This window comes from Sander lucioperca, chromosome 9 (genome assembly GCF_008315115.2).
Source record: "Sander lucioperca isolate FBNREF2018 chromosome 9, SLUC_FBN_1.2, whole genome shotgun sequence".
Classification (NCBI taxonomy): Eukaryota; Metazoa; Chordata; class Actinopteri; order Perciformes; family Percidae; genus Sander; species Sander lucioperca.
This window is the reverse complement of record NC_050181.1, coordinates 25,569,924-25,595,284: the sequence shown is the minus strand read 5'-3', so window position 1 is coordinate 25,595,284 and position 25,361 is coordinate 25,569,924. Positions and strand designations below refer to the sequence as shown.

General features: G+C 41.8%; 1 protein-coding gene across 2 annotated transcripts in view; it reads left to right on the top strand.

Annotated features, from left to right (window-relative positions):
• The window catches only part of myo10 (myosin X), a 168,361-nt gene that overhangs the window by 47,426 nt on the left and 95,574 nt on the right, over window positions 1-25,361 (top strand). For both annotated transcript variants that reach the window (XM_031292115.2, XM_031292106.2), the window contains exons 2-3: window positions 2,138-2,236; window positions 19,174-19,332. In XM_031292115.2, coding sequence (XP_031147975.1) covers window positions 2,138-2,236; window positions 19,174-19,332 — 258 coding nt within the window. The remainder of the gene's footprint in view (window positions 1-2,137; window positions 2,237-19,173; window positions 19,333-25,361) is intronic.

The window sequence follows — 25,361 nt, the reverse complement described above, 5'->3', positions numbered from 1 at the left end:
ATTAATCGATGTTGGATGATTCAAACGAAAATAGATTTAAATCGGAAAAATCTATTTTTTTAAACCCAACCCTATTTTGTACGATACAAAACAGAAAAACAGAAAAAAGACGGAGATACAAACCTCCAAGCACACAGTTAAGACTTAAGACTTTCCTCCTGAATTCCCCAAATTCTCTGCTAATTCTCCACAGACACAGCAGAGTGTTGGGAGGGGGGACTGTAGTGATTAAATATCCAGCTGTTAGCTAGGGGGGAAACACTGTAGCAACCAGGAGCAGTAAACTCAACACGTCAACAGGTATAAAAGGTTTTTTTTTCTGACTGTCGGTCAGTAAAAAGCATCAATAAACATGCAGGTTTACAGGCCTCCTGGGCCACTGCAGGTACAGATCTCTGAAACCCAACACTGCACACTTTTCCACGCTTCCACCACACGCTGAGGGCCTCCTATTGGTTACAGGAAGGTCAATGCCATGGTAATGCCATGGGAACAACAGATAAGGCTAATCCTGCTCCTTTGTGTGATAAGCACAGGACAATCATATATAACATGACCCCAAACTCCCATTTTCTTTAGATTACCAAATAATATCAAGAACACAAATAATATGTGTGTGATCTCAACAAACTGTGAAATAGGTTAGCGTTTTTTGAAGATTATTTGTTTTGGGGCGTTTTAGGCCTTTATTTGAAGACAGGAAAATGGGGAGAGAGAAGGGGGAATGACATGCAGCTAATGGCCACAAGTTTATATATATATATATATATATATATATATATATATATATATATATATATATAAAGAGAGAGAGAGAGAGATAGAGAGAGATAGATAGATATCTATATATATGTGGCCATTTGCTGCATGTCATTCCCCCTTCTCCCTCCCCATTTTCCTGTCTTCAAATAAAGGCCTAAAACGCCCCAAAACAAATAATCTTCAAAAAAAACTAACTTATTTCACAGTTTGTTGAGATCACATACATATTATTTGTATATCTATATCTATTATTAATCCCAAATTGAGAAATTATTAATCCCAAATTGGGAAATTACTCTGTTACAAGTAGCAAGTTACCAAGGACATACACACATACTCACTCACACACAAACCAAAAATACAAGAAACATACTAGAAATAATAAATAATGTAAAAAATAAGATGAAATAAAATAAGATAGCAAATGTGAAAAATGCCAGAACAACTACTGAAAAATATACTTAAATGAATGAACAAGAATGTATATACAAGTTGGAATTGAACCCGCGGCCGTTGCAGCCGTTTTTAATGTTTTTTTTTTAATCAACTCAGCTGGAAAACCACTTGCAAACAACAAACCAATTTTTACCAATCAGAAGCTTTAGGTTAGGTTTTAGGTTTTTTTCTTCTGCAACATTAACATTCCCGGTTGAGGGTCAGCCCTATGTTCCCGCAGCCCAATGGTCCCATTTTTCTTAAAATTATGCCCTATGTTAGGGTTAGGGTTAGGGTTACATTTCATCTGTAATCCATTGCTACTGGATAATATGTTGGGTGTAATTGGCTACCAAATTGGGAGAAAGGGGGATAAAATCTGATACAAATTTATGAAAAAGGAAATGTGGAAACATAGGGCCTAATTTTGGAAAAAAAAAATCTTAGAAATGTGGGAACTGTGGGAACATTGGGCTGTGGGAACATAGGGCCTACTTTTCAGTGAAAAAATAATTCTTAGAAATGTGGGAACATAGGGCTGTGGGAACATAGGGCCTAATTTTCAGTGAAAAAAATAATTCTTAGAACTATGGGAACATAGGGCTGTGGGAACATAGGCACGGTCCCCATGGTTGCACCTGGAGACACGGTTGCTTCGGTCCAGTACCTTCCTTTAGAACATTTTCCGTGCACATTAAATCAGTTGGTGGTTTTTGTGTGCTGCTTGTACTGAGACTTTTCTTTCAATAGTTTTACAAACAGTTTGGGTGATTATGTGAAGAACTCTTGTAGTATCTATAGAGATACTTTTAAACCCTGTTTGTGTCTGTGTGTTTGACTGGTTTCCTTTGTTGTAGCCTGTCGGATTTGGATTTGCATTATTCTGTAAAGAATTACTTCCAGTACCTGATAAGTAAAAACTCATTTCTTTTTCCTGCAGGGTGATCGGGTGTGGTTACGGGAGGATGAGCAGTACCTTCCCAGCACCGTGTCCTCGTGCTCTGGAGGGGTTGTCGCCTTTGCCACAGACTATGGCCAGGTAAGAACGACTCAAGTTCCTTTCATGCGACTCTCCCTCTGTAACCACAAAACCATCTTTTTTTAAACTGAGCGCTGAATCCCATCAGAACTTCCTATCCTTCACTTTTCAACCTTTTCAAATAATGTTTAAAAACTGCATTTTGATGTCAGGATCCCAGTTGCAGTTTGTAGTTCCTGGGCCATGTTGTACTTCCTGTCTCCCATAAAGTACATTTAAAATAGGTTTGGCAAAAGGAAATGCTTTTATTTTTGTGGATGATTAAACACCAGGTACCCTAACCCCCTAACCCCCTAACCCTGACCTCCTAGCATATCTAAGAAGAAGAAGAGACATGAAGTGAGGGAACCAAAACAGCAACCTGACTTTATTCTCTAAATGTTTCAGTTTCCTAACTCACTAACGTTGGAAAACAACCCGTCACAGGACAAAGAATAAGCAATACAAAGAACACAGGGAGTCTGTTGTTGCTTTCCCGTCTCGTACCATACTTGTCCCAAACCATGTGATTGCTTTTGATTTCATTATTGGCCTAACTTGTGTAATATTCACAGTGGTTCAGATGTGGCAAAGTAACACAAATGAATGCATTAACCCTTAGAGAACCGACTGCCGGTGACCGTAGTAGATCATTGTTTACATGATCCTGTTTAAATCGATCCATCCATCCATCCATCCATCCATCGTCATCCGCTTATCCGGGGTCGGGTCGCAGGGGCAGCAGCTCCAGCAGGCGACCCCAAACTTCCCTTTCCCGAGCCACATTAACCAGCTCTGACTGGACCATCCTGAGGCGTTCCCAGGCCAGGGTGGAGATATAATCTCTCCACCTAGTCCTGGGTCTTCCCCGAGGCCTCCTTCCAGCTGGATCTGCCTGGATAACCTCCCTAGGGAGGCACCCAGGGGGCATCCTTACTAGATGCCTGAACCAACTCAACTGGCTCCTTTAGACGCAAAGGAGCAGCGGCTCTACTCCGAGCTCCTCACGGATGATCGAGCGTCTCACCTTCTCACCCTATCTCTAAGGGAGACGCCAGCCACCCTCCTGAGGAAACCCATTACGGCCACTTGTACCCTGGATCTCGTTATTTCGGTCATGAAATTTTGGTCATGTTTAAATCGATATCAAATAAAAATCATAACATAGCAGAAAGCTAAGGCTTCTGTCTTTTGTATCATTACGTTGTATGCTCGCCATGACGTCATCACGTTACGTGACTTCTGGTGCAAAACCGCGTGAAACTATTATATTATAGATTAAACTATCAAAACGCCTTTACAATCTGCTCATATATACAACATAACAATATACATGTTCAAATGACTGCTAGTGTTAAGAAATATTTTTTTTCATGTTTCTAGATTCGGAAATCTTTTGGATCAATGTAATTTGTGTTTATTTAGTAAAATGTGATAAAAAACACATGCCCCATTTTTGTATTTCTTTTAAAGTTATGACACAATTTCAATACTTGTATTAAGCATTAGGGTTTACTGACTTCCATAACATTTTAGCTTAGGTTGTACTGATTTTGTGGATATGAAGCATTCGAAGATACTCCAAGAAAATTACATTACAATGAGCAAAAATACCAATGTAGGCACTGGCGGACCATTTCTATTGCAAATTTTAAAGGGTTAAAAGGCACTTTTAGTATGCCACTCTGACTACTTGGCAGCAACAGCCTAATATTCTAACTTAACTGTTCGCTTTCCTGACAAGGAACATTCCCATCTTTCCCATACCTCTTCTTACGCTGACAGATTTTGTAAACCTCCAAGAGAGCAAAGGCTTAAAGAGGTCCACTTATAATTTAGGATCAACTCAAGATGCTCTAAATCCCCTGAAACCCCATATGGTTCTTTGTAATCCATGTGTTGCCACAACAGCGAATACAGACGAGGTGAAAGACATATGGAACAGGGGTCACAGTGGCTTTTATGTATGTTTTGGGTTGGTTATTAAGAATTAACACAAATAAACCCGTCAAGCATTTCTAGAGGTTTAGCCTGACAAGCCAGACCCACATCAAGATGTTGGGTCTGGGAACTCACCATTGGCAGGGCTCAATCCGAGGGGCGGGATAAACAGTTGTCTTTCAAATTCCCTCTGCACGCAATAGGATAGCTCTACAACCAGGCAGAGCAACGCTAGTTGATAGATTAAACTTTTGCCGTATCCGGTCGGCAAAACTCCGAACACATCTTCCTTTTTTAAGAATGACTTCAGTGCCATTCTTTGTTCTTTTCTCAAAGAAAAGCTGAACTCCAAGTCTTCCAGAGTCGCGGCCAAAGCTGATTCCAAAGACCGCTGTTCGCCAGCAGCAGCAGCCATCTTCTTTGTTTTCAAGTAGCAGGAATTTCACGCGGAACCGTGGCAACTCTGCCGTCATTATGTTAAGCCCGCCCACCAACTCTATTCACGATGTGATTGGCCTGACTAGAGTTTGGTTTTTCCAGCTCGCCAGACAACGGAGAGTTGCTAGACGACCTTGGCTGCAAATTACATTTGCTGCCGCTAGGGTCCGTCTAGATTTCTAGGCTACTAGAGGTTAGATTTGACATAAAACATTTTGTCATAGATTTCTCCCTCTGTGAGGTGTTACACTTTAAACACAGATTTGGATTGACTGTAAAGTGGGATGAGTGCAACATGGAGTGTGTATCTTCACACTGTGGGAAGCTTTTGAAGCTTTGCTTTGACTCCAGAACAACAAAGGGATCACGTGGAAGACAAGACAAAGCTAGCAGCATCATGTCGTCTCAACACACCTCACAATTACATCTTGATTGATTTTCCTTTATCTTCGTGTCGTGCACACAAAGTGCCCAACCCTAATGGCTTTATAAGACATCAAAATGTTAGTTGCAGTGTTCAAACATTTCATCACATTTCACAAAATTATAGATCATTTTACAGCTTGTTATTAAACCAAATAGTCTGTCTTCTCTCCCACGCTTGGCAAATCAAATCTGCGACAAACAAGGTTCCTTTCTTGCAGCACAACTCAGTTTTCTTATAATCATCCAGCCAGAAGAAATCATTATAAAGAGGTTAGTAAAAAGTACATCCCTTAAGTCCTTGTAAACAGGACAATATAAAACTAAAAATTAACCTCATTCTCAATTTCAGCCAGCTCATATAATAAACAAAGTTATATATGATTTGGGGAACACACACAGCTGATCAACCCTGTGGAAACCCAACACAGTTCTGCACAGTTTTAATTAGCACCAATTATACAGTAGATTGGCCATCGGGAGTACCGAGAGATTTTCTGGTGGGCCGGTCTATCTGTGTGGGCTGCATGTGCTGCACGCCGGTTGAAAGCTCTTTTTTTTTCCTTTTTTTTTTTGATCGGCCTGTAGAGAGTGTGTCTTTCACGTGAACACTGGCCATTCACCTCCTTGGTCTTTGGCTTACCGGCCCACAGAGAGGAGTGAGATCACATGATTGGCCCACTGGTTTGTCTCATCTTAACACTGGCCAATCACATCTTACTATGGCCCACCTCCATCCAACCATAGAGACAGAGCACATTTAAGTCCCCCCCTCACAGACGGGGAAAATAACTCCACAGAGTGCCGGCGGCTAGCTAAAAACACGATATTTTAAGCATGTCAGACGATTATTTTAGCACCCTATGTCTACCAGAGAGGACAAGTTAGCTGTTAGTAAGCTAATGTTAGCTATGTATTAGCAAGCTAAGGCACTTGCAAACATAATACTATAGCTTTCTGATTTATCCACATTCCACTATAACACAAGTTGCATACTGTGTACAAAATGCAGCTTTAGCTTAACTAACAAACTTGTCACCTGTTTACTATTCAAGATATCATGACAGCCATGCTCCACCCTCAACCCTTAGCCATCTAACCATCAGTAGCCAGGCAGCCTTTTTCACTTAGTGAGTACACTATCATACTATCTTACTTACCACTCAGCTAAGTGGCAGTATTATGGGCTGGTATGTACATGAGTTGAAGGGGGGAGGGGGGGGGGGGTGTTCGGCTGATTGTGGTGGGCTGGTCTAGTTCTCAAAAGTCCAGGGCTGATTTTTTTTACCCCAGTCCAGCCTTGACTAGCACCACTACTAATGCACTGCTAATTTATGTGACAAATATATTGCACTAATATATACTGTAGCTGCTTCACAATAAAAGCCTCCCGCTGGTTGGCTGGAAAATCTTTAACGTCAAGCAGCAGCAGAAACGGGCCACATCTTCATGGAAGTGTCTCTTTATTGTGTTATATATCTTTTATGTGCATGTAATAGGCTTCCAAAGTGAAAAAGCCTAAAGTCCACCTCAAGGGACTTACCATCTCCAACAGAAAACACTGTTCACAAACTGCTCCAAACAGCTCTATTGTAGTCCAGCCTTCACTTCAGAGACAAACGTGGTCACTTTGTAACACACGTTATAATGCTCGCCTAGCTGCTAGCGTGGCACGCCCTCATACTCTGCTTCTGACTGGCTAGTAGTCCTTACCTAGGTATTGTCAGGGCACACCCTCATACTCTGCTTCTAGCTACTGTCAGGGCACGCCCTCATACTCTGCTTCTGACTGGCTAGTAGTCCTTACCTAGCTACTGTCAGGGCACACCCTCATACTCTGCTTCTAGCTACTGTCAGGGCACACCCTCATACTCTGCTTCTGACTGGCTAGTAGTCCTTACCTAGGTACTGAGCATGTGCGATTCCCAACAAAGATGGAACAGAAGTGAGATGTCTCACTCTGTAGTGAAAACAGAGAGCTCAACACACAGGGTGAAAAGAGGAGCTGCAGCAATGTGTAGTACAACAAAAATATGGTGTTTTTTGAAAATACAATTATGAACCTGAAAATGAGCATAATATGAGCACTTTAAAAACCAGGCCAACAAACAGTAAAGTGTTTGAGCAGTTTGGGGGGGGGGGCTCCTGTGCTGACAGCTTTAACAAAGACTTCCTGTGTCGCCGGTGTGCAGCAGAGGGTGTGCAGCAGAGGGTGAGCAGCAGAAGGCGCTCTGTAAATGTTCGCGCTGAGGGATTTAGGGTCATGTCGAGCCAGCGTATTGTGCTGCAGATTTACCGGCAGATTAAAGCATTCTTATCTCTCCTGGCTCCGACTCACCCAGAGACTCTATTAGACCCCCGTTCACTGAAGCTAATGAGCCTCCGCACCACAGCAGTGGTGGAATGTGACCAAGTACATTTACTGAAGTACTAAGTACAAATGTTGAGGTGCTTGTACTCTACTTGAGTCTTTTCTTTTCATGCCACTTTCTACTTCTACTCCGCTACATTTCAGAGAGAAATATTGTACTTTTTTACTCCACTACATGCTACCAGCTTTAGTTACTAGTTGCTTATAAGGCTGGGATGATATGCTTTTGTCCTGATTCGATTGTTTCCTGGTGCATGGGCGGCAATTCGATTTGTGTTGTGATTGTCACTGACTGCGACACTAGAAGTATTGCGATTGGAGAGTATTGAGTATTGCGATTCAACAAAAGTTGAATAATACACTTCTAGAGACAATATATCATGTGACATTTCAAAAATTGTTTTCTAAGAAGAATGCACATGTCAGTCAGTCTGACATTTATTTACTTTGTCAATGAAATAAATGTTAAGTACAGTCTTTCAGAGCCGCTAGCTGTAAAAAATAAATAAAAAAAAGAGAGCGGGAAAGAAGTTGTCCTTGTTACAGATAAAGATTCTGGTGTCTTCTTTCATCCTTTTTAATCATGTCCCCCTCTTGTCTCCTTTCTTCTCTTCTTGTCTCTCACCCCTTTGTCTTGCCTCCTCTTTATTTCCCTTCTCGTGTCTCTTTTTGTCCCGTGTCTTCTTTTTGTCACGCCTTATTAGGTATGTTTCTTCTCTTCTCTTTTCTGTTTTGTCTTTTGTTTCTTCTTCGTGTCTCTTGATGTTGTCTCCCATTCGAGAATGTCCTCTGCTCTTCTCTTTTGTTTGTTGTTTTTTAAACTTTTGTCTTCTTTTCTGGATTTTTTTTAAACTTTCTTGAATACCTTACTGCTCTTGTTTTTGTCTCTAATAATTAACCCTTGAGTTGTCCTTTCCGGGTGAAGATTTACACTTTTTTCAACACGTTTTTGTGACTTATTCAGCCACTTTTTAAAAAAAACCTTTTTGTCTCTTTTCAAAGTTTTTTTTCAATGTTCTGGTAGTATTTCTCAGTGCTTTTTCCCCCCACTATCACCACTATACACTAACACCAACTTATTACCACTATTTTTACACTCCATTTAGATCATCAAGATCAGAGGATGTTGATGGATGATCACAGACTGTCAAAGTTTAGTCAGAATAATGCTATACAATTAAATAAAACACCCAAAAGTCAATGATAGTAGTGAACTGATCCTTCATTTGACTTGGGAAGAGCGTTTCATGGAACCATCCATGTTGATTTTGGGCAATTTGGTTGAAAGAGAACCCAAATTTCTGTTATAGAAACTTTGAAAACGGTTCCAATTTGACCCGAGGACAACATGACGGTTAAAGCGTAGCTCTCGCTAAAATGCAACCTAGGGTCTTTTTGTGAATGTACCCGAGTCAAACTTTCATTTAAAAGCATAATTAGGACGTAAGCGCCACTTTTAAGATTGACCGTATTTTCGTTTTCGGTTAAATAGCATTGTGAGATGTTCAAAACCTTTCTTTTTAGTAAACTCTGTGTACAAAAACAACGTTCTCAATGCTCAAGTTCATATGTAGAGCCCCTGGTGAAATAGCGATTTTGATGCAATCCCCTAGCTCTCCCATTCAAAAGGCCATTTAACCGAAAACAAGAATATGGTTAATCTTAAAAGTGGCGCTTCTGTCCTAATTATGCTTTTAAACGAAAGTTTGACTCTGGTACATTGACAAAAAGACCCTAGGTTGCACTATGGCGAGAGCTGCGCTTTAACCACTTATCTTCTTTTAATCTTTAATATTTGTTTCTTCTCTCTGTATCATCTGCTTCAGCTTTGCCTTCAGTTGGTCTTTTAATTTCCTGATCTTTTTCTTGTGTTTTGCGTTTCCTCCTCTCCTCTCCTCTCTTGTTTCCTCCTCTCCTCTCCTCTAAATCCTCATTCTGTTCTCATGTTTTATCCTTCGCTGCACCATACAAATAAAGCTTATTATTTGCTGTTCACTGTTCATAAGTGACAGATTGCTGTTTGTACATACGGACAGGAAGGCTTTAATTTACTCAGCTCAGCGTTGGGAAATTAAAGGCAACTCCCAATCTGTTTAAGAGCTTTAAAAGTATTAGCATTAGCTTTCCAAAATCCTTTTTACTGCAGCGATCGACAAACTGCAATGACATGAGTGTCAGGATGAAGGAAGGACATGTGCATGATTCAAACATGTTTGTGTGCATGTTTGTGTGCGAATGCAGGCTGTTCTCATGAACCATTTGTATATACAGTATAGCTACAAAAAGTAAAACACGGTAATTTGTATATATTCCACATATTTATTACTGTATGCAGCACATTGACTGCTGCTGTATAAGACTGAAGATGCGTGTAGGGAGGAGGTCGGGGGGGATGTTTGGGTCTAGCTTTCAAGCCAGGGAGCGGAGTTCATGCCCCCGGAAGAAGTTAAGGTGAAAACACGAGGCTTTCACCCAGGAAACAGGTGTTCATGTCCCGGGAGTACTACTTAAGGGGACCGCTGTTTTAACCCACACCACAATTTTTTTTGTAATCTCAAGTAGTCGTTTTTTTTGTGTCTAAACTTAACTCTCGTCACCGCGTCACTTTTTGTCAGCTACACTCATCATTGTCATCATGTGACCGACCTTCGGTCTTAATTTCGTAGGATATACGAATTTTTGTGCGTACGTTTTCTTATGATGTCATATGAACATGTTCAGGAGAATGCGATGGTCTGTCTGTCTGTCCGTCTATCTTTTGTGTTTGTGAGGATTGTGTGTTGTCATCCACAGATTTATATTTATAGGTGTGTGTGTGTGTGTGTGTGTGTGTGTGTGTGTGTGTGTGTGTGTGTGTGTGTGTGTGTGTCTGCCTGCCAGCCAGCCGTCTGTTTGTAACTGGAGACTGACGTCACCTGTCAGAGCAGATGTTGCTCTTTGTGAGGAAAGCTGTGCTATGTTGACCAATCAGAGAAGCACACTACTGTAAACCCCACCCACTTCAGTGTGTGTGTGTGTGTGTGTGTGTGTGTGTGTGTGTGTGTGTGTGTGTGTGTGTGTGTGTGTGTGTGTGTGAATTACATAGGCTATGTACTGTATATGTGTGGGTATTTATGTTCATGCTTATAACTTTGTGTGTGTAAGTAGTTAATATTTACATCTACTGTTTAAGGCTCTGAGTGTGTTGACTTTACTATGTTGAAGTGTGTGTATATTTATGGTTATTTCTATGTGAGTATGTTTTTGAAGTGACAGAGGAGGATTTGTCCATCTGATCAACTCTTTCTATGACTTTACTTTACAAAGTTTGACACTTTTTGCTTGCGCTAGCATTAAGCCTCTTTAACCGTATGCTTGTAGCCTCAGAAAACAGCTCTCTGTCCTAAAACTCCTGCTGACATTCCTTCAGATGTGTAAGCAGTTCATTACGAAGACAACCAACCAGCTGAAGGCAGCCAACCGCGTCGGTAACATTCAACGACAACTCTGACTTTTCACGGCAGCGATCTGTATCTCTGAGCGGAAGGACCGAAACTCTTCATTGTGTGCCGTTAGCGGTGAAAGCTGAGATCTCCTTCCCCCCCTCGCTGCCCCTCACTGTGTCTGTCAGAGAGTTGAACAGGTAACCCCTCCGCACGCCTCAAGCTCTCCCCCCCCCATCTCCATCATCATCATCAAAAGCAGCAGCTGCTATTTGAATCACCATTCATCTCCTGCTGCATTGTCCCGCAGTCGGCTCAGGACGGGGGAGACTGTCTGCACGGCCGAAAGACAGTGAAACCCGAGCAAGACGAGAGAAACCCCGCGACCTCCGATGACACAAACACTCGCACATGAAAACCTAGAGTACATGTGCTAATACCTACAGGCACATTGAGCACAGGCATGGAGGCATTTCAAAGCATCAACAACTTGCTGATAATGTACCATTCTTGCAAGTGTTAGGGATAAAAATGTGCCCTGAGTCAAAGCCTCTTTCTATACAAGAAAACAACATTTCAGTATACAACCAAGAATAACTAAATAACATACAATTTTGGAAAGATCAGCCTGCTGTACATGCACCAAGTTAAAGAATTCTTAATTCTTGCAAATAACCATATCTTGCAACATGGAAAATCTGTTAAATATGAAATGCACTTGCTATTTTATCTATCTATCTATCTATCTATCTATCTATCTATCTATCTATCTATCTATCTATCTATCTAGCTGTCTGTCTGTCTGTCTGTCTGTCTGTATAAGGTAACTTTGTTTTTTTTCTTTAACCTGGACCCTATTTTCCTATGTTTTTGTGTCTAATTGACTGATGGGAACAACTATCTTTGAAATTGGTCCAGTATTAAGCAACACCACTGCAGTCGGCAGTGGGAAAACAAGCTGCAAAAGTTAACCTTCAATTTCCATCCACTAAAAGTGCTGGTTTTGCCGCTGACAGGCTCAGATTAATATTCTAAGTGTCTGACAACATTATGGAAAGGATCCCTACAGAGATAGACCTTTTGGTAAAAGGGTGAGATCCTTTTGGTTTAACATGAAACAGCTCCAAAATTACTTTTGCCAAACCCACCAGACTCCATTGAAATAAACAGTAATTTTATCATCATAAAACACACTTCATTCAAAGCCAACAGAAACAAAATGAAACTATCAAAAGTCATCTTGGTTCATCTTTACACTGTTCCAACAATCACCACTCTGGTTTGTTTGGGAAAAAACAACCTTAATTCACCCACTGACATGAGAAAATATGCTGGCTCTATACATGCTTAAAGTACTGTTTATTTAAATGGAGTCTGGTGAGTATGTAGATGGTGATTTCAGAGCTGTTTCTGTTTTTTTAAAAAGGATCTTACTCTTTTACAAAAAGGTCTATCTCTGTACGGAAATTGAAGGTGCGTATTTGCCCTATTGGATTATATTGCAGCTCGGTTTGAGGCAGTTACAGCGTTCTTGCTCAATACTGGACCAAAGAATTGTGTTCACATTAGTCACTTCGACACCAATGCAAGGTTAAAATTACTGAAATTACCCTTTAAGAATGTCGATCAGTAAAGACTTTCAAAAATGCTCAACCACCAGCTGATACACTGACATTTTGGTGTTTACACATCCACCTATAAACTCTTTCAGTATCAGAAAATATGACTGGTATCCAGAAGTCCATATCTTCATTCGTTGTAAGTTTCTCTAGTTCAGAGTCTTCTGATTGCCTGAACGTATAATGTGAATTCACTTCCCTGACCCACGTAGAGTAAGAACAACAAATTTTATCCTGACTGATCCGGGAACACAGCGTGTTGATCCGAGGGTCCAGCAGTGAGTGCACCCCCTCCTCCCGCTCTGAACTGATGCTGTCCTAATGCTTTTGTTTCACAGAGATTTACTCCCGTTAGCATCTGTCGCTAAGCTTAGCGTCCAGGACCCTCCGTGGCTTTGTTTTCGAGGTGTGGATCCGCCTCAGCTCCACACAGACAACTGGACCAATTAGAAACCTAATTAGGACAAAGCCAAAAGGACAGCCTGTCCTACTGAGGCCTGACTGTATATTGCTGTGAATACTGTCCATGACAAATGGAGGCAGAGAGAGACGGATAGCGTTCTGCATTTCTCCTGGTTTGGGCCCCTCAGTTTCAATGAAGGGAAATCCAGTGCTATATGGTACAATGCTGCTTTAGACAACAGTGTTCTTTTAATTTGTTTCAACAGTTTGTGTTGGTCTCTTTCCCTTTTCAACCAGTGATGTAAGAAGTATCAGGATCCTTTACTTAAGTAAAGTACTAATACCACACTGTAAAAATACTCTGTTACAAGTAAAAATCCTGCATTAGACAGACAGCAGTGTGATTTTGTGTGTTTTTTTTCCAGATATGTTGGATGTTAAAAAGGATTAGAACCAGATCATATATGTGTGCCAATAGATCATAAGCTTGAGCAGAGGTTACGGTGTAATTTTCCTCCCGTGACAGTCTTCTTCCTGCGGAGATGATGTGATCTACTGCCAGGTGGGGAATCATAAAGTCAGGCACCTGACCTGTTGATGCTAACAGCCTCGCTCTGTTTTACTCAGCAGTCAAACAGTTTAACCGTCTGATTTACAGCGGGGAACATCCCGCTATCTCATGTTACAGAGGAGTGTAAAATGTGGAAGAAAGCCTGGAAGGTAGAGAGACACTTCTCTGGCTCATACATCACACATGCAGCCCTGGAACGCTAACTGAATATTAGAGCTAAATATTTAAAAAAGGGTCCAAATTCACAGTGGTAAAAAATAAATCGGCGGTTGAAATGTATACCAGTGTGAAGCCAGGTGGAGGTGAAGTACAGCAGCTCTGAGAGGTGGAAGAAGAAATCAAATCCTTTACTCGCTAACGCTAAGTCAAACAAGCCGCATCACTGCAGCCACCGTTTGAATCAAAATACTAAAAATCAGCAGGAACGTGCGGTGCAGTGTCCAAAGCAAAAGTAAGATTTGAAGAGGGTTGTAGTAAAATATCACTTCTTCAGTTTGCGGGACTTATTTAAAGAAGGAATAAAAGGAAGGAGGAGAAAAATAAAGGAATGAGCAAATAATGGAGGAAGGAAGGAAGGAAGGAAGGAAGGAAGGGAGGGACAGAGAGAGGAAACAATGAAAGAAAGATGGAAGGAAAGAGAAATATAGATAGAAAGAGGGAAAGAAGGAAAGAAATAAATAAGGAATTAAGAAAGGAAAAAGAAAGAGAAAGAAAGAGAGAAGGAAGGAAAGAAAGAAAAGATGGATGGAATGAAAAAAATGGAAAAAAAAGATGGATGGAATATAGGAAAGAGAAGGAATGAAGGAAAGAGGAAAGAAGATGGATGGAATGAAGAAAAGAAAGATGGAAGGAATGAGAAGGAAAGAAAGAAGGAATGAAGAAAAAGATGGAAAGAAAGAAAAGAAAAAGAGGAAATACAAGATGGATGGAATGAAAGAAAGAAGGAAGGAAAGAAATAAAGAAGGAATGAAGGAAGGAAGGAAAGAAAGAAAGAAGGAATGAAGGAAAGAGGGAAAAAAGGAAAGAAAAGATGGATGGAATTAAGAAAAAGACTGAAAGAAGGAAAGAAAAAAGGGAAAAAAGATGGATGGAATATAGGACAGAAAGAAGGAATGAAGAAAAGAAAGGAATGAAGGAAAGAGTTAAAAAAGATGGATGGAATGATGAAAAGAAAGATGGAAAGAAAGAGAGAAGGAAAGAAAAAAAGGAAATACAAGATGGATGGAATGAAGGAATGAAGGAAAGAAGGAACGTGTGTTTCAGCAGACAGCAGTGTATGTGTCAGAGAACAAGGCTGCAGCTTCTCCAGACTAAACTCTGGAGCATTCGTCCTCCAGTGATGAGTCCAAACCAGGCCGAACTGGTTCAAACATCACTCCAACCTCCAGCCCTTTCACCCAGAGAGATACTCGACGTACATATTATGTCTAGGATTCTCTCACTTTAGCGTTCTAAGGTTGAGTTTAAGCCTTTGTGCCTCTGCAAGGTCAGTTCGAAGGAGTTCAAACTTTAGTCAAAACATCTAACACAAGTCACAACTTTTAACTCCAGTATCAGTCGAGAGGACAGTTTTATCAGTATACAGTAAGATAAAAAACACCCTACTGAAAAATCTTACATACTGTTTTAGTCTACCAAATAGCATGTTAGTATGGAGCTTATTCCCCGGAATCCTTGTGTTTTCTCGCCTCGCAGTTTTCCTTGGATTGGGGTAGCATCTAAATCAGGGTTGCAGTTGCAGCCATGGTCCTGCTCGACGCCCTGCTACAGCCTGCTACGCCCCGCTATGCCCTACTATGCCCTACTATGCCCTGCTATGCCCCGCAACGCCCTACTACGCCCCACAATGCCCTGCTATGCCCCGCAACGCCCTGCTTTGCCCTACTATGCCCTGCTATGCCCCACTATGCCCTACTATGCCCCGCAATGCCCTGCTACACCCTGCTACACCCCGCTATGCCCCGCAACGACCTACTATGCCCCGCAATGGCCTGCTATACCCTACTATGCCCCGCAATGCCCTACTATGCCCCGCAACGCCCTACTATGCCCTACTATGCCCCGCAACGCCCTGCTATGCCCTACTATGCCCCCAAAGCCCTGCTACACCCCGCTATGCCCTGCAACGCCACACTACACCCCGCTATACCCTGCTATGCTCTGCAACGCCACACTACACCCTGCTATGCCCTACTATGCCCCCAACGCCCTGCTACACCCCGCTATGCCCTGCTCTGCCCTGCTATGCCCCACAACGCCCTGCTATGCCCCGCAATCCCCCCAACTGCTATAACTATTACTCCTAGTCATAGTTCCATTATCTTTATTGCCACTGTTCATCATACCAACTGCTATAATTATTATGAATCATATTTCTCTATATATCTGTATCTGTGTCTCTGTTGAGACACCAAGAGTCTGGTTCTGTCTGTGGTTTCTGCCTAAAAGGGAGTTTTTCCTCGCCACTGTCACACTAAATGCTTGCTCTTGGGGGAATTGTTGGAATTGTTGGGTCTTTGTAAATTATAGAGTGTGGTCTAGACCTACTCTATCTGTAAAGTGTCTTGAGATAACTTTTGTTATGATTTTATGCTATGAATTAAATTGAATTGAATTTTGGACGCAACCATCGTCACTGTGCGGTCATATGTGTTCAGGGCTCCTTGGGAGAAGCTGTTGTTTACTTTCTGTATAGTTCCTCTGTGAAGATTTACACCGTCAGACTTTAACCATGTTGGTTTCTGGGTGGAAAAAAGGAGCGCAGCCAAAGCCCGGTGCTGTCTCAGCCTTTTCCACAAACAGACACACCACAAAGGATATTCCGTAACACACACGGACACACACAGGTTCGACATTTCTAAGAAGAGTCCATGAGGTCTTTCAGTGGTTTCAAACCAGTGGTTTAGTCTACGTGATACGCAGGTATATGCAGTATACCCACTAAGAAAGCTCCGGGATTTCACTTTACCCTAATAAAAATGCCCAATGACATGCAACAACATACTTTCCATTATATTTTTGATATATTTTGAATTGTCATCTGTGTTTTTCTTCTCCCCATAGGCTAAATAAAGGGATTTCCACCGTAAAATGGTGAATAAAAGTTATCTGAATGCAGGAAGTCTTTGACGCTCAAAATAACCCTGGGGGAGGACAGCCAGACCCCCCACTATGAAATGCCCCCTCCCCCAAAGGCAGATTCTGGCCCATATATATATAGGCCAATATATTTATATACAGTACAGTATACCCACTACAATACATTAGACTACACCACTGGTTCAAACCTTTGTGTCATGTGACCCTGAGAAGCTAAACGATGTACTGTTGGTGACGTCCCCTTTTCAGATCATTTAATTTAAATAGTTTAAGATGTAAAAAATACGGTCTCTTGTTCTACTTTTAGCCTGATAATCCGCTGTTTTTGAATTAAAGTGCTTTATTTTTCTTAGCCATATATATGAATGGTTCATGAGAACAGCCTGAAGCTAACGAACTAACTAACTAACTAACTAACTGTAAGACTATTAGGAATGTATGAACACACACACACACACACACACACACACACAAACACAATGAAGTCTGGAGTTGTGTGAAGCTGGTCGTTGACCCGCTGTGACCGAGCGGCTCAGGGCAACTCTTCCTGAAGAAAGCAGGTCTCTGTCTGAAGAGTCAATCACATCTGACCCACACACACACACATGCACACACACACACACACACACACACACACACACACACACACACACACACACACACCAGGCCTCATTTTTCACATTTCAGTTTCATTGACGCTTTAGAACGTCACAGAATCGTCTTTCAGACGAATGAAAAATGATCTAGTCCTTTCAACGGCGCGTCATCAACCTGCATGATGGGTTTATTAGTCCTGAAAATAAACCGCAGCTAAACTAAACCGACTGGTCGTCATCACATTAGTGTTCAAACAAACATACTTCCATCATTGAAGCTATACTTTTCTGGGTGTAATTTGCTGCGACCTAGACCGGACCTTTAACTGCTTCAAGAAACAAGACAGAGTGTTTACATTCTCTGAGAAGTAGACAGTTACAGGGAGATAATTGACTCGTTAGACTGGTCCAGTGTAAACTGTTTACAGTCAACAGTCCTGAAAGTCCCGGAGAGGAACGTAAGCGACAGTAAACACACCTCCACTTCTCCGTCAGCTGCTGGAGATTCATTCATCTGTTCCTGCTGCACTTGGTTCAACTCTATTCTTCATTCAAGTCCAGATTTCTTTTTTAGCCCGGCTCTGTTCAAAGGACACAAAAAATACTTTCCAGCACCTCTAATGCTCACTGTTTGTGATTTTTGGAGAGTAACGTGCTGGAAGCTTTTGGCTGGTTCGGTAACTTCTTAATTACTGGCATATACGTAGGAATGTCAAAGTACTCCTTTAAACTTGGGGTAACTGGGATTATTTTACAGAAAAATGAAGGTTCAGCGATAAGGGTAGTTTATTCCTCCCCTCTAACACGATCCACCGGAGCATTTTCCGTCCTCATATCCGAAACGGAGAACGTGCCGCTCGCGGTGTTAAACGTAAAGATTGCGGTTTTAAACACGTCTTTAATGGGGTGAAAGACACAAAATCGACTTAAGTTTAGAAAAAAATGGTGGTTTGGGTTAAAATCAGACGTTATCGACTACAGAGCTCTGTGACGTCGAGCAGCAGTTGCTAGATGTTAAAGCAACACCAAAGCACTTTTCCGCTTTGGTCCCCCTACAGGTTGAATGCGGAATTGTCCATTACCGCTGTCGTTATGTCTCATTCAAACTACAGATCCGCTACACAAGCTGGCAAACTTGCATAGCGCGGTTATAGCCAATAGAGGGCCGCAAAGCGAATGCAGAAGTGCCATTCACCCTGGTACAAGTTGATGAACCACTGAAACGATTTTGGAAACAAGGTACAAAATAATCTTTGGTGTTGCTTTAAAGCCATTACAGAGCTTCTTGACGCCGGCTACAGACCGTCGTCACAGCTCGTCATATCAGCAGCAGTTAGGAGTTGTGTTTAGCCACTACAGAGCTCTGCGACACCGGCTACGGTGCTCTGCATGGTGCTCCTTCAGGTCAGCGGTAGTTGGTGGTTCAGTTACCCGAGAATAGGTGACTGTAAGCCGGGTACTAGATTGCGGTTAAGTTTAGGCAGGAAAAAGTGAGAGCTATGCGCCGAGGAAAGTTAAGTTAAATAGGCACCGAAATGACTAGTTAAGTTTAGGAAAAAGATCGTGGTTTGGACTCCTGAGGAACACGCATTTCCTGGGTGTTAGTCTTTTGTTTTACCCGGGAAGCGAACTCCGCTCCCTGGCTTGAAAGTCCAATGTTTTTATGACCCACCCTCCAAAGTACAGTGCTTAACTTTTCTTAGCTTTTCGAACGTATGGTTCATGAGAACAGGCTGGTTTGTTTTACCCATCCACCACAACCGACCTGCCTCCTTACACGGAAACTTAGCGATCTTATAAATCGTCACCTAACTTCCTGCTTTGGTCGCGTCATTACTGCGATGGCCACTAGAGGGCGCTGTCACAATTAATGTAACAATGAGTCATAATTGCTGCTTAAACAAACAACTTATGGGAGCCTTTTTCAGAGGTGGGGAAAGTTTTGAAAAACACAAACTCAGCCATACAGAACCATTTGATTCTTTGTCTTTCAGGATATCCTCTCATAACTTTTGACACATTTGAGTAGTTATTGTTTTTTACATGAGTCTCATGTGTTTCTAATTCCTGACCCAGGTGTACACCTACAAGCAGAATGCCCTTAGCAGACAGAAGGTGCAGCCCATGCACCACAGCAGCGTCAGAGGGGTGGAGGACATGGCGGCGCTCGAGGACCTCCACGATGGTGCGATCATGCACAACCTCTTCCTGCGCTACCAGCAGAGACACATCTATGTGAGTTTCCCACACGCTCAGCCACACTCGATGACTCAGAGCTGCCTAAACGTTGAGCTGAATCTGAACACACTCACCTGTCGCGGATGATTCTGAACATTGTACAGTTTTCAATGCTGCTGACTTTTGATCTTTTGGCCGGATTTGGATTTTCTCCAAAATGTTTGATTTTTTTCCACTAGGTCTGGTTGGCCGTGTGAAGCACTCTGTGAACCGATATGAGAATAGCAGTTTGGACTTGCCTTTTACAAAATCTCACAGGCATTAGCCACCTTATTGTGTTAATTATTTAGTATTTTATTTGCATAGGCTAAGGAAAAACATGTACAGAATATGTATTAAGAAGGGTGAGAAAACATCAGGCCTGAGGGATGTGAGGGAGAGAATGTGAGAATGCAGAGAGCGTCTGACAGACGGACTCACATCTACTGTATCTGCAGGATCAGCTTTGTTCGTGCTGTTAGGGTACGCTGCCTTCTTTTCAAAGCAGGAATCTCCCATGAACGGCTGAAGTTGCTCAATCATTACATAACAACGGAGATAACCGTCTAGACGGAGGCAGATAGGAGAATGTGACGGCTCGGTCAGAAAACTCTACGTTAATGTGGAGTGACAGGGATGTGAAGCAGGGCTTTTCATGGCTCAGAATGGGCCTTTGGGGGTGACACATATGAAGCCTAGGGTCTGGGGGGGGGGGGGTCCTGCCCCAGGAAATTTTGAGCACAAATCTATATTGAAAACGTCTTAATTTATGTCAAGGAAAATACAAAATTCTGCAGGCAACAACTCAAAATTTTAAATATGATGAGATATTTGCAGTAAGGGAAGGGGGCTTTTGCATCTGACTACAATTGACTACAATTGATCGAGGTGGTTCGATCCCTGGCCCAGCTGTCCCATGTTGAAGTGTCCTTGGGCAAGACACTGAAGTTTCCCCCGATGCTGCGCCATCCGAGTGTAAACGTGCGTGAATATTTATCTCATTATCTGCCTCGGCCACTGTGTGAATGGTGAATAGTTCCTGTACTATGTGAAAGCGCATTGAGTAGTCGTTACGACTAGAAAAGCCGTATATAAAAACAGCAGTTTACATTAAACTGAGATTTTATAGTAGTTTCTACACACAAAAAATATTTTTTTTCAGAATTCTTTAGGATAAGGCCACCCAAGTTTGGCCCATGCTCGCTTTTATTTAGGCCCGCCATGGCATTTGACATGCCCATGCTTATTCTCCTCTTATTTTGAAAATGCTGTAAAATCCTAACCGTAATGACTACCAAACGTACATTTTGTGCCGCTAAAAAGTACTTAATCTGAGTTTTAAAACAACCGATTGTTTCTCTGTCCATATAAAAAAAAAAAAATAGGTCAGTTTCATTCTGTTGCATCAGATCTTTATTTCAAGCTCTTGTGGTTGCGCCATGAACTATGCCAGTAGTCCTTTTAGACGCTGCTATTCTTTGTGACATGGGGAATAACATTTCTCTCAGCCGCAGCTAAAAGAAGGGTTCAGAATTAAAAGAAAAAAAAAAAAAAAATTGTTGCCAGCTCTGCAGTGTTACAGTTTATGCTGTTTTATTCTAAAACACTTCTCACCTTTAGCTGATGCTCATTATACATGTTATCCACAGGCCATTATATAATTATACATCTAATAGGTAATTGTTTTGCTTGGATCACTATGTGCAGGCGTCACCTTTTTTTTTTTCCCAGACAGGCTTGTTTCCTAAAGAGAATTGCCTTTAATGACAGTAAATTAACAGATATTTATGCAGGTGGTTGAATTCTGAAGTGTTTCCAGGTGTGTAAAGGAACAAAAAGGTAGGTAGATGGACAGATGTGTTCAACATTACACATTAATGTACAATGACTGCAAATATAAAAAACTTCAGTTAGTTTGTTCTCACGAAGTAAATCAATAGTAATCAGAGAACACAAATAAAAAAAAATGTGATAACCTTCCACAATGTTTTGTTGGGAGGTTCAGAATCAGAAAATCTGAATCAGAAAAGGATTTATTGCCACAATAAGTTAAACTTATGTGGAATTTACCTTGGTAATTGGTGCATACACGAACAAACAACAGATTCTCACTCCCATCTCGTAAAATACAGATGCTTGGTCAGGTGCCTTTGTCGTTGTTATTGACGCTAAAAGTCTCCTTTAGCATCATATAACGTGCTTTACTAAATGTGCTTGGTTGGGTTTATTGGCGTCCCTTTTGACGCAGTTATGTTAAGGAAAAGTTCGTGGATGGGCTTACGTTTCCGTGACTCGCGGGAAGAACGGGATGGTTGGGTTAAGGAAAAGGTCGTGGGTGGGCTTACGCTTCCGTGACGCGCGGGAATAATGGGCCGGTTAAAGAAGAAAATTTTAGGAAACGTGCCGGGCGGTACACGAACCCCAGTCTCATGGGTGAAAGTGCTGTGTTTGACCCATCCGCCACCCAAACCAAGCTCCTTACACGGAATTTCGTCCTTACATACTACTCACAAATCCCCATGTGGCTGCTGCTCTCCCCAGTACGTTCTACAAACATGCTGAAGGGAGCTTTTTTCGTCGCTTCAGACGCTGACAGCCACTGACAGCCACTGCCCAAACATCCGTATTTTTTACGAGTTCGGAGTGAGAACGGGTGGGAACAAACAAACAATCATATTAAACGTTTATTCAGTTCAATTCATTTTTATTGTCATTGACACAATGTGGCACATATGTAACGAAATGTAGGTCATTGCTTTTCAACACAGTGCACAAGTAATATGAAATAAACAATAAATACAGAAACAAATATACACGTACAAAATAACTGTTGCATAAGTATGAAGAGGCTGAATGGGTTGAGTGCAGAATGTGCAAAGGTTTAAAGTTTTTTGTTGGACTGCAGCTTGTTTCTGATGTTACCGCGGCTACGGCGTTGAGTGGACCGATGAAAAGCACAGGTGAAAAAAACCCAAACAAGTGGAGTGGTTTTTGTTTGAGCGGAGCTCCTTGTTTGGCAGCCAGGAGCGAAATGTTGCTGAGTGAGAGCAAGGAGGATTAGAGAGTTTGGGATTTGTTTGCTCTGACGCTGGTTTTACTGGCTGGTGTTCCAGTGGGGGCCTCGCTGGGAGTCTGGCGGGAGATAATGGGTCCTGGCTCGGCTCGTCCAAAGCTGTGAGAGAGGACAGTTAGCTTTGGAGTAGTCTCGCATTACCAGACCTTCCTCCACAGCGCTGCTGAGGAGGGTCTGGTTAGTCCACACAGCACTCCGGGATGGGAGAAAAACTCTCGTTTATTGGCATTTCTGTGAACCAATCACAATCGTCTTGGGCGGCACTACGCGCCGGACGGAGCCACGGTGCTGCTGCCAAATAGCCTCAGGAAAAACTTGTTTTGGTGGAACGTGTGTACGTTCAAAGGTTGTTTTAGTCGTGCAACGGAAAACTCAGATTGGACAGATAGTCTAGCTAGCTGTCTGGATTTACCCTGCAGAGATCTGAGGAGCAGTTAACCATAGTCCTCAGAAATCCACATATATCCTGTTTAGAACGCCAACACAAAGAAAGAAGAAGGTGACGAACATCTGGCCGAAAAGAGGGACATCTGGCCGAAAAGAGGGACATCTGGCGGAAGTTCTGGCGGCATCGGAGCAATCCCGGAAGTGGAACGTCGTGACTATAGACTAGCGGGGAGCTAATGGGTCCTGGCTCGGTTCGTCCAAAGCTGTGAGACAGGGTAGTTAGCTTTGGAGTGAATGTGAAAATGGAGAACACATACGAAAAAACAACCCTATAGTGGTTTATCTCATGATGAGCAGTTAGGGGTATCGCCAATGATTTCCTGAATTGATTCGGTTCCCGATTCACAAGGTCCCGATTTGATTTGATTTCAAATTGATTCAATATTGATTCGATCATGGATATTTCAGTTACAATACCAATTTAGCTTGGGCATGAAAGAGATTCTCAGAGAATTCATGCTGTAAGTTGTACAAGTTACCCTCTAACCTGCTGCATTATTAAAAATATTACTTTTGTCGTTAAGAATTGACCCCAAAGCAGTACGTTAGAGACAAAAACAACATGTACAAGTGCTTTCTACAGTGCAGAGGGTGGGATGCAGAGACATAAAGCCATACATCTGTGAAAATGGCCATGGCAGTTTAATTTCCTCGCCAAAATTTTGCCAAAATTTCCTCGCCAAAAACCTTTGGAGCGTTATTTAGCAAGACATGGATTCCTTTGATTGTTTAGTTTGTGTTTGATACCAATGTCTTAACTCTAGCTTTAAAGCGTTGCCTCTTTAAAGTTCGATCTTCGGATTTCTTTAATCGATATAGAATCATTTAAATGAGGGTCAATTTGAATCGTAAAAAACTATTTAGCACTAATGATCACTGTGGCCATTTTTGTTCCCTTTACTGTACTTTGTTAGTTTTAGATATTCTTTTGTTTCGTCCAAACTGTTACAAATCTCTGCTGAGAAATAAATCAGTTGTATGATTTGACGCCACTATTGTTAAGGTTGGTTAGGTTTAGGCACAAATACGACTTATGGTTAGGTTTAGGTATTTTAGCAGGGTGTTTGTTGGGGGTATCATAATTAATATAAAAGGTTTAGCAGCAGTAATAGTGTTACCAGGAGTGGTAGCAATGTGCTAACAAACTCCTTTATTCCACATTGTCCTGCTTTACACGTCGAGCTAATTATCAAACAAAAGCCGCTCTGTTCCTGTTGACCCCGGTCACAGTAAAGAAGTCTATATGTCTACTGTATGGTGTAGAAAACAACGGAACATGTAGGACAAATGGCTCCCGACCATTACTTTCTCTGTATGGTTAATGAGCAAACCTGACCCAGCACTTTCTGCAGCAAAACAAACCCGTGCGACAAAGGCTGCCTTGTGCTTTCTGCACGCATTAGCCGCGGTAACCTTTGACAAATGCCATCTCGTTTACTTTAATCACATCTGAATGCTCCCGTATGGTCGAAATTATCCAATCAATTCATTACAGATGCCCGATCTCCACTCTGACTGGGCTTCTTTTTTTCCCTCTTTGGACCAGAAGCTGCAGAGAGGGAAAATTAGAGGAGAGGTTTTGGTGAAGTGGGCAGCGGTAAACCAAAGGGAAGGGCTTTAAACCAGAGAGTCAACAACAGCCTCTGATACAGCAAACAGGTTCAAATTATATTTCAAATGGGGGCTCAGATAGTCTCAGGTAAAGTACAAATAAACCAATAAACACATTAAAAGTCAGTTGTTTCAGTTTTGAAGGCGTGCTGCTTTGTTCCATTAAAGCAAGCTAAAAACCAAAGTCAGGGGCGTTTATTCTCATAAAGAACTTCATTCATATAGCATCTTTAAAAACAGAGTTTACAAAGTGCTTTGACAGACAAAGCAAGGCAAAATATGTCTTTGTAAGCAACCCATGTAATTCCTAATATTATTTTACCTTTTGTAATGGCGATTTGTCCTCTGATTGAAAAAAAACAAAAAAAACTCAAAAACTCAAAATCAAACATCCACCCAGGCATCGAAGGAGTGAATTTTACACAGGTCAGAAACATTCATTGTCCAGGCAAAAGATGGTGTTTTTGCAAATTTGACGACAAATTAGCAGCTTTGAGCAAAAATAATGAAGCAGAATGAATGCAAAATTTGTGCAGCTGTTAATTCAATAGACATTTTATACCACAACTGCTGTTACAACTGCTGTTTGTTGCTACTTAAATGACTGGGTTCAGTTTAGTTAGTATGGAGATGGAGAGACAATTCAGAGGCCCAAACTATAGACAACGTTTAAATCAATAGTTTAATGTCTCATCCAGTGATTAACTGCTCTTGGACCATTGGATGCCTCCAGTGTCTGGATCATGTTACTTGATGAAAAATGGCTGCCCATCGACAGCCCAGGCCTCCACGTTCCTGCCAGATATCCGTCCTGACTTCTGCACATTAGTGTTGACAGCTGAGACCTTCCAGAAAACCGTTGCTTCAGTGACATGACCCGTATTTATTATTTTGCGAAAGTCAGTGCCCTCGAGGA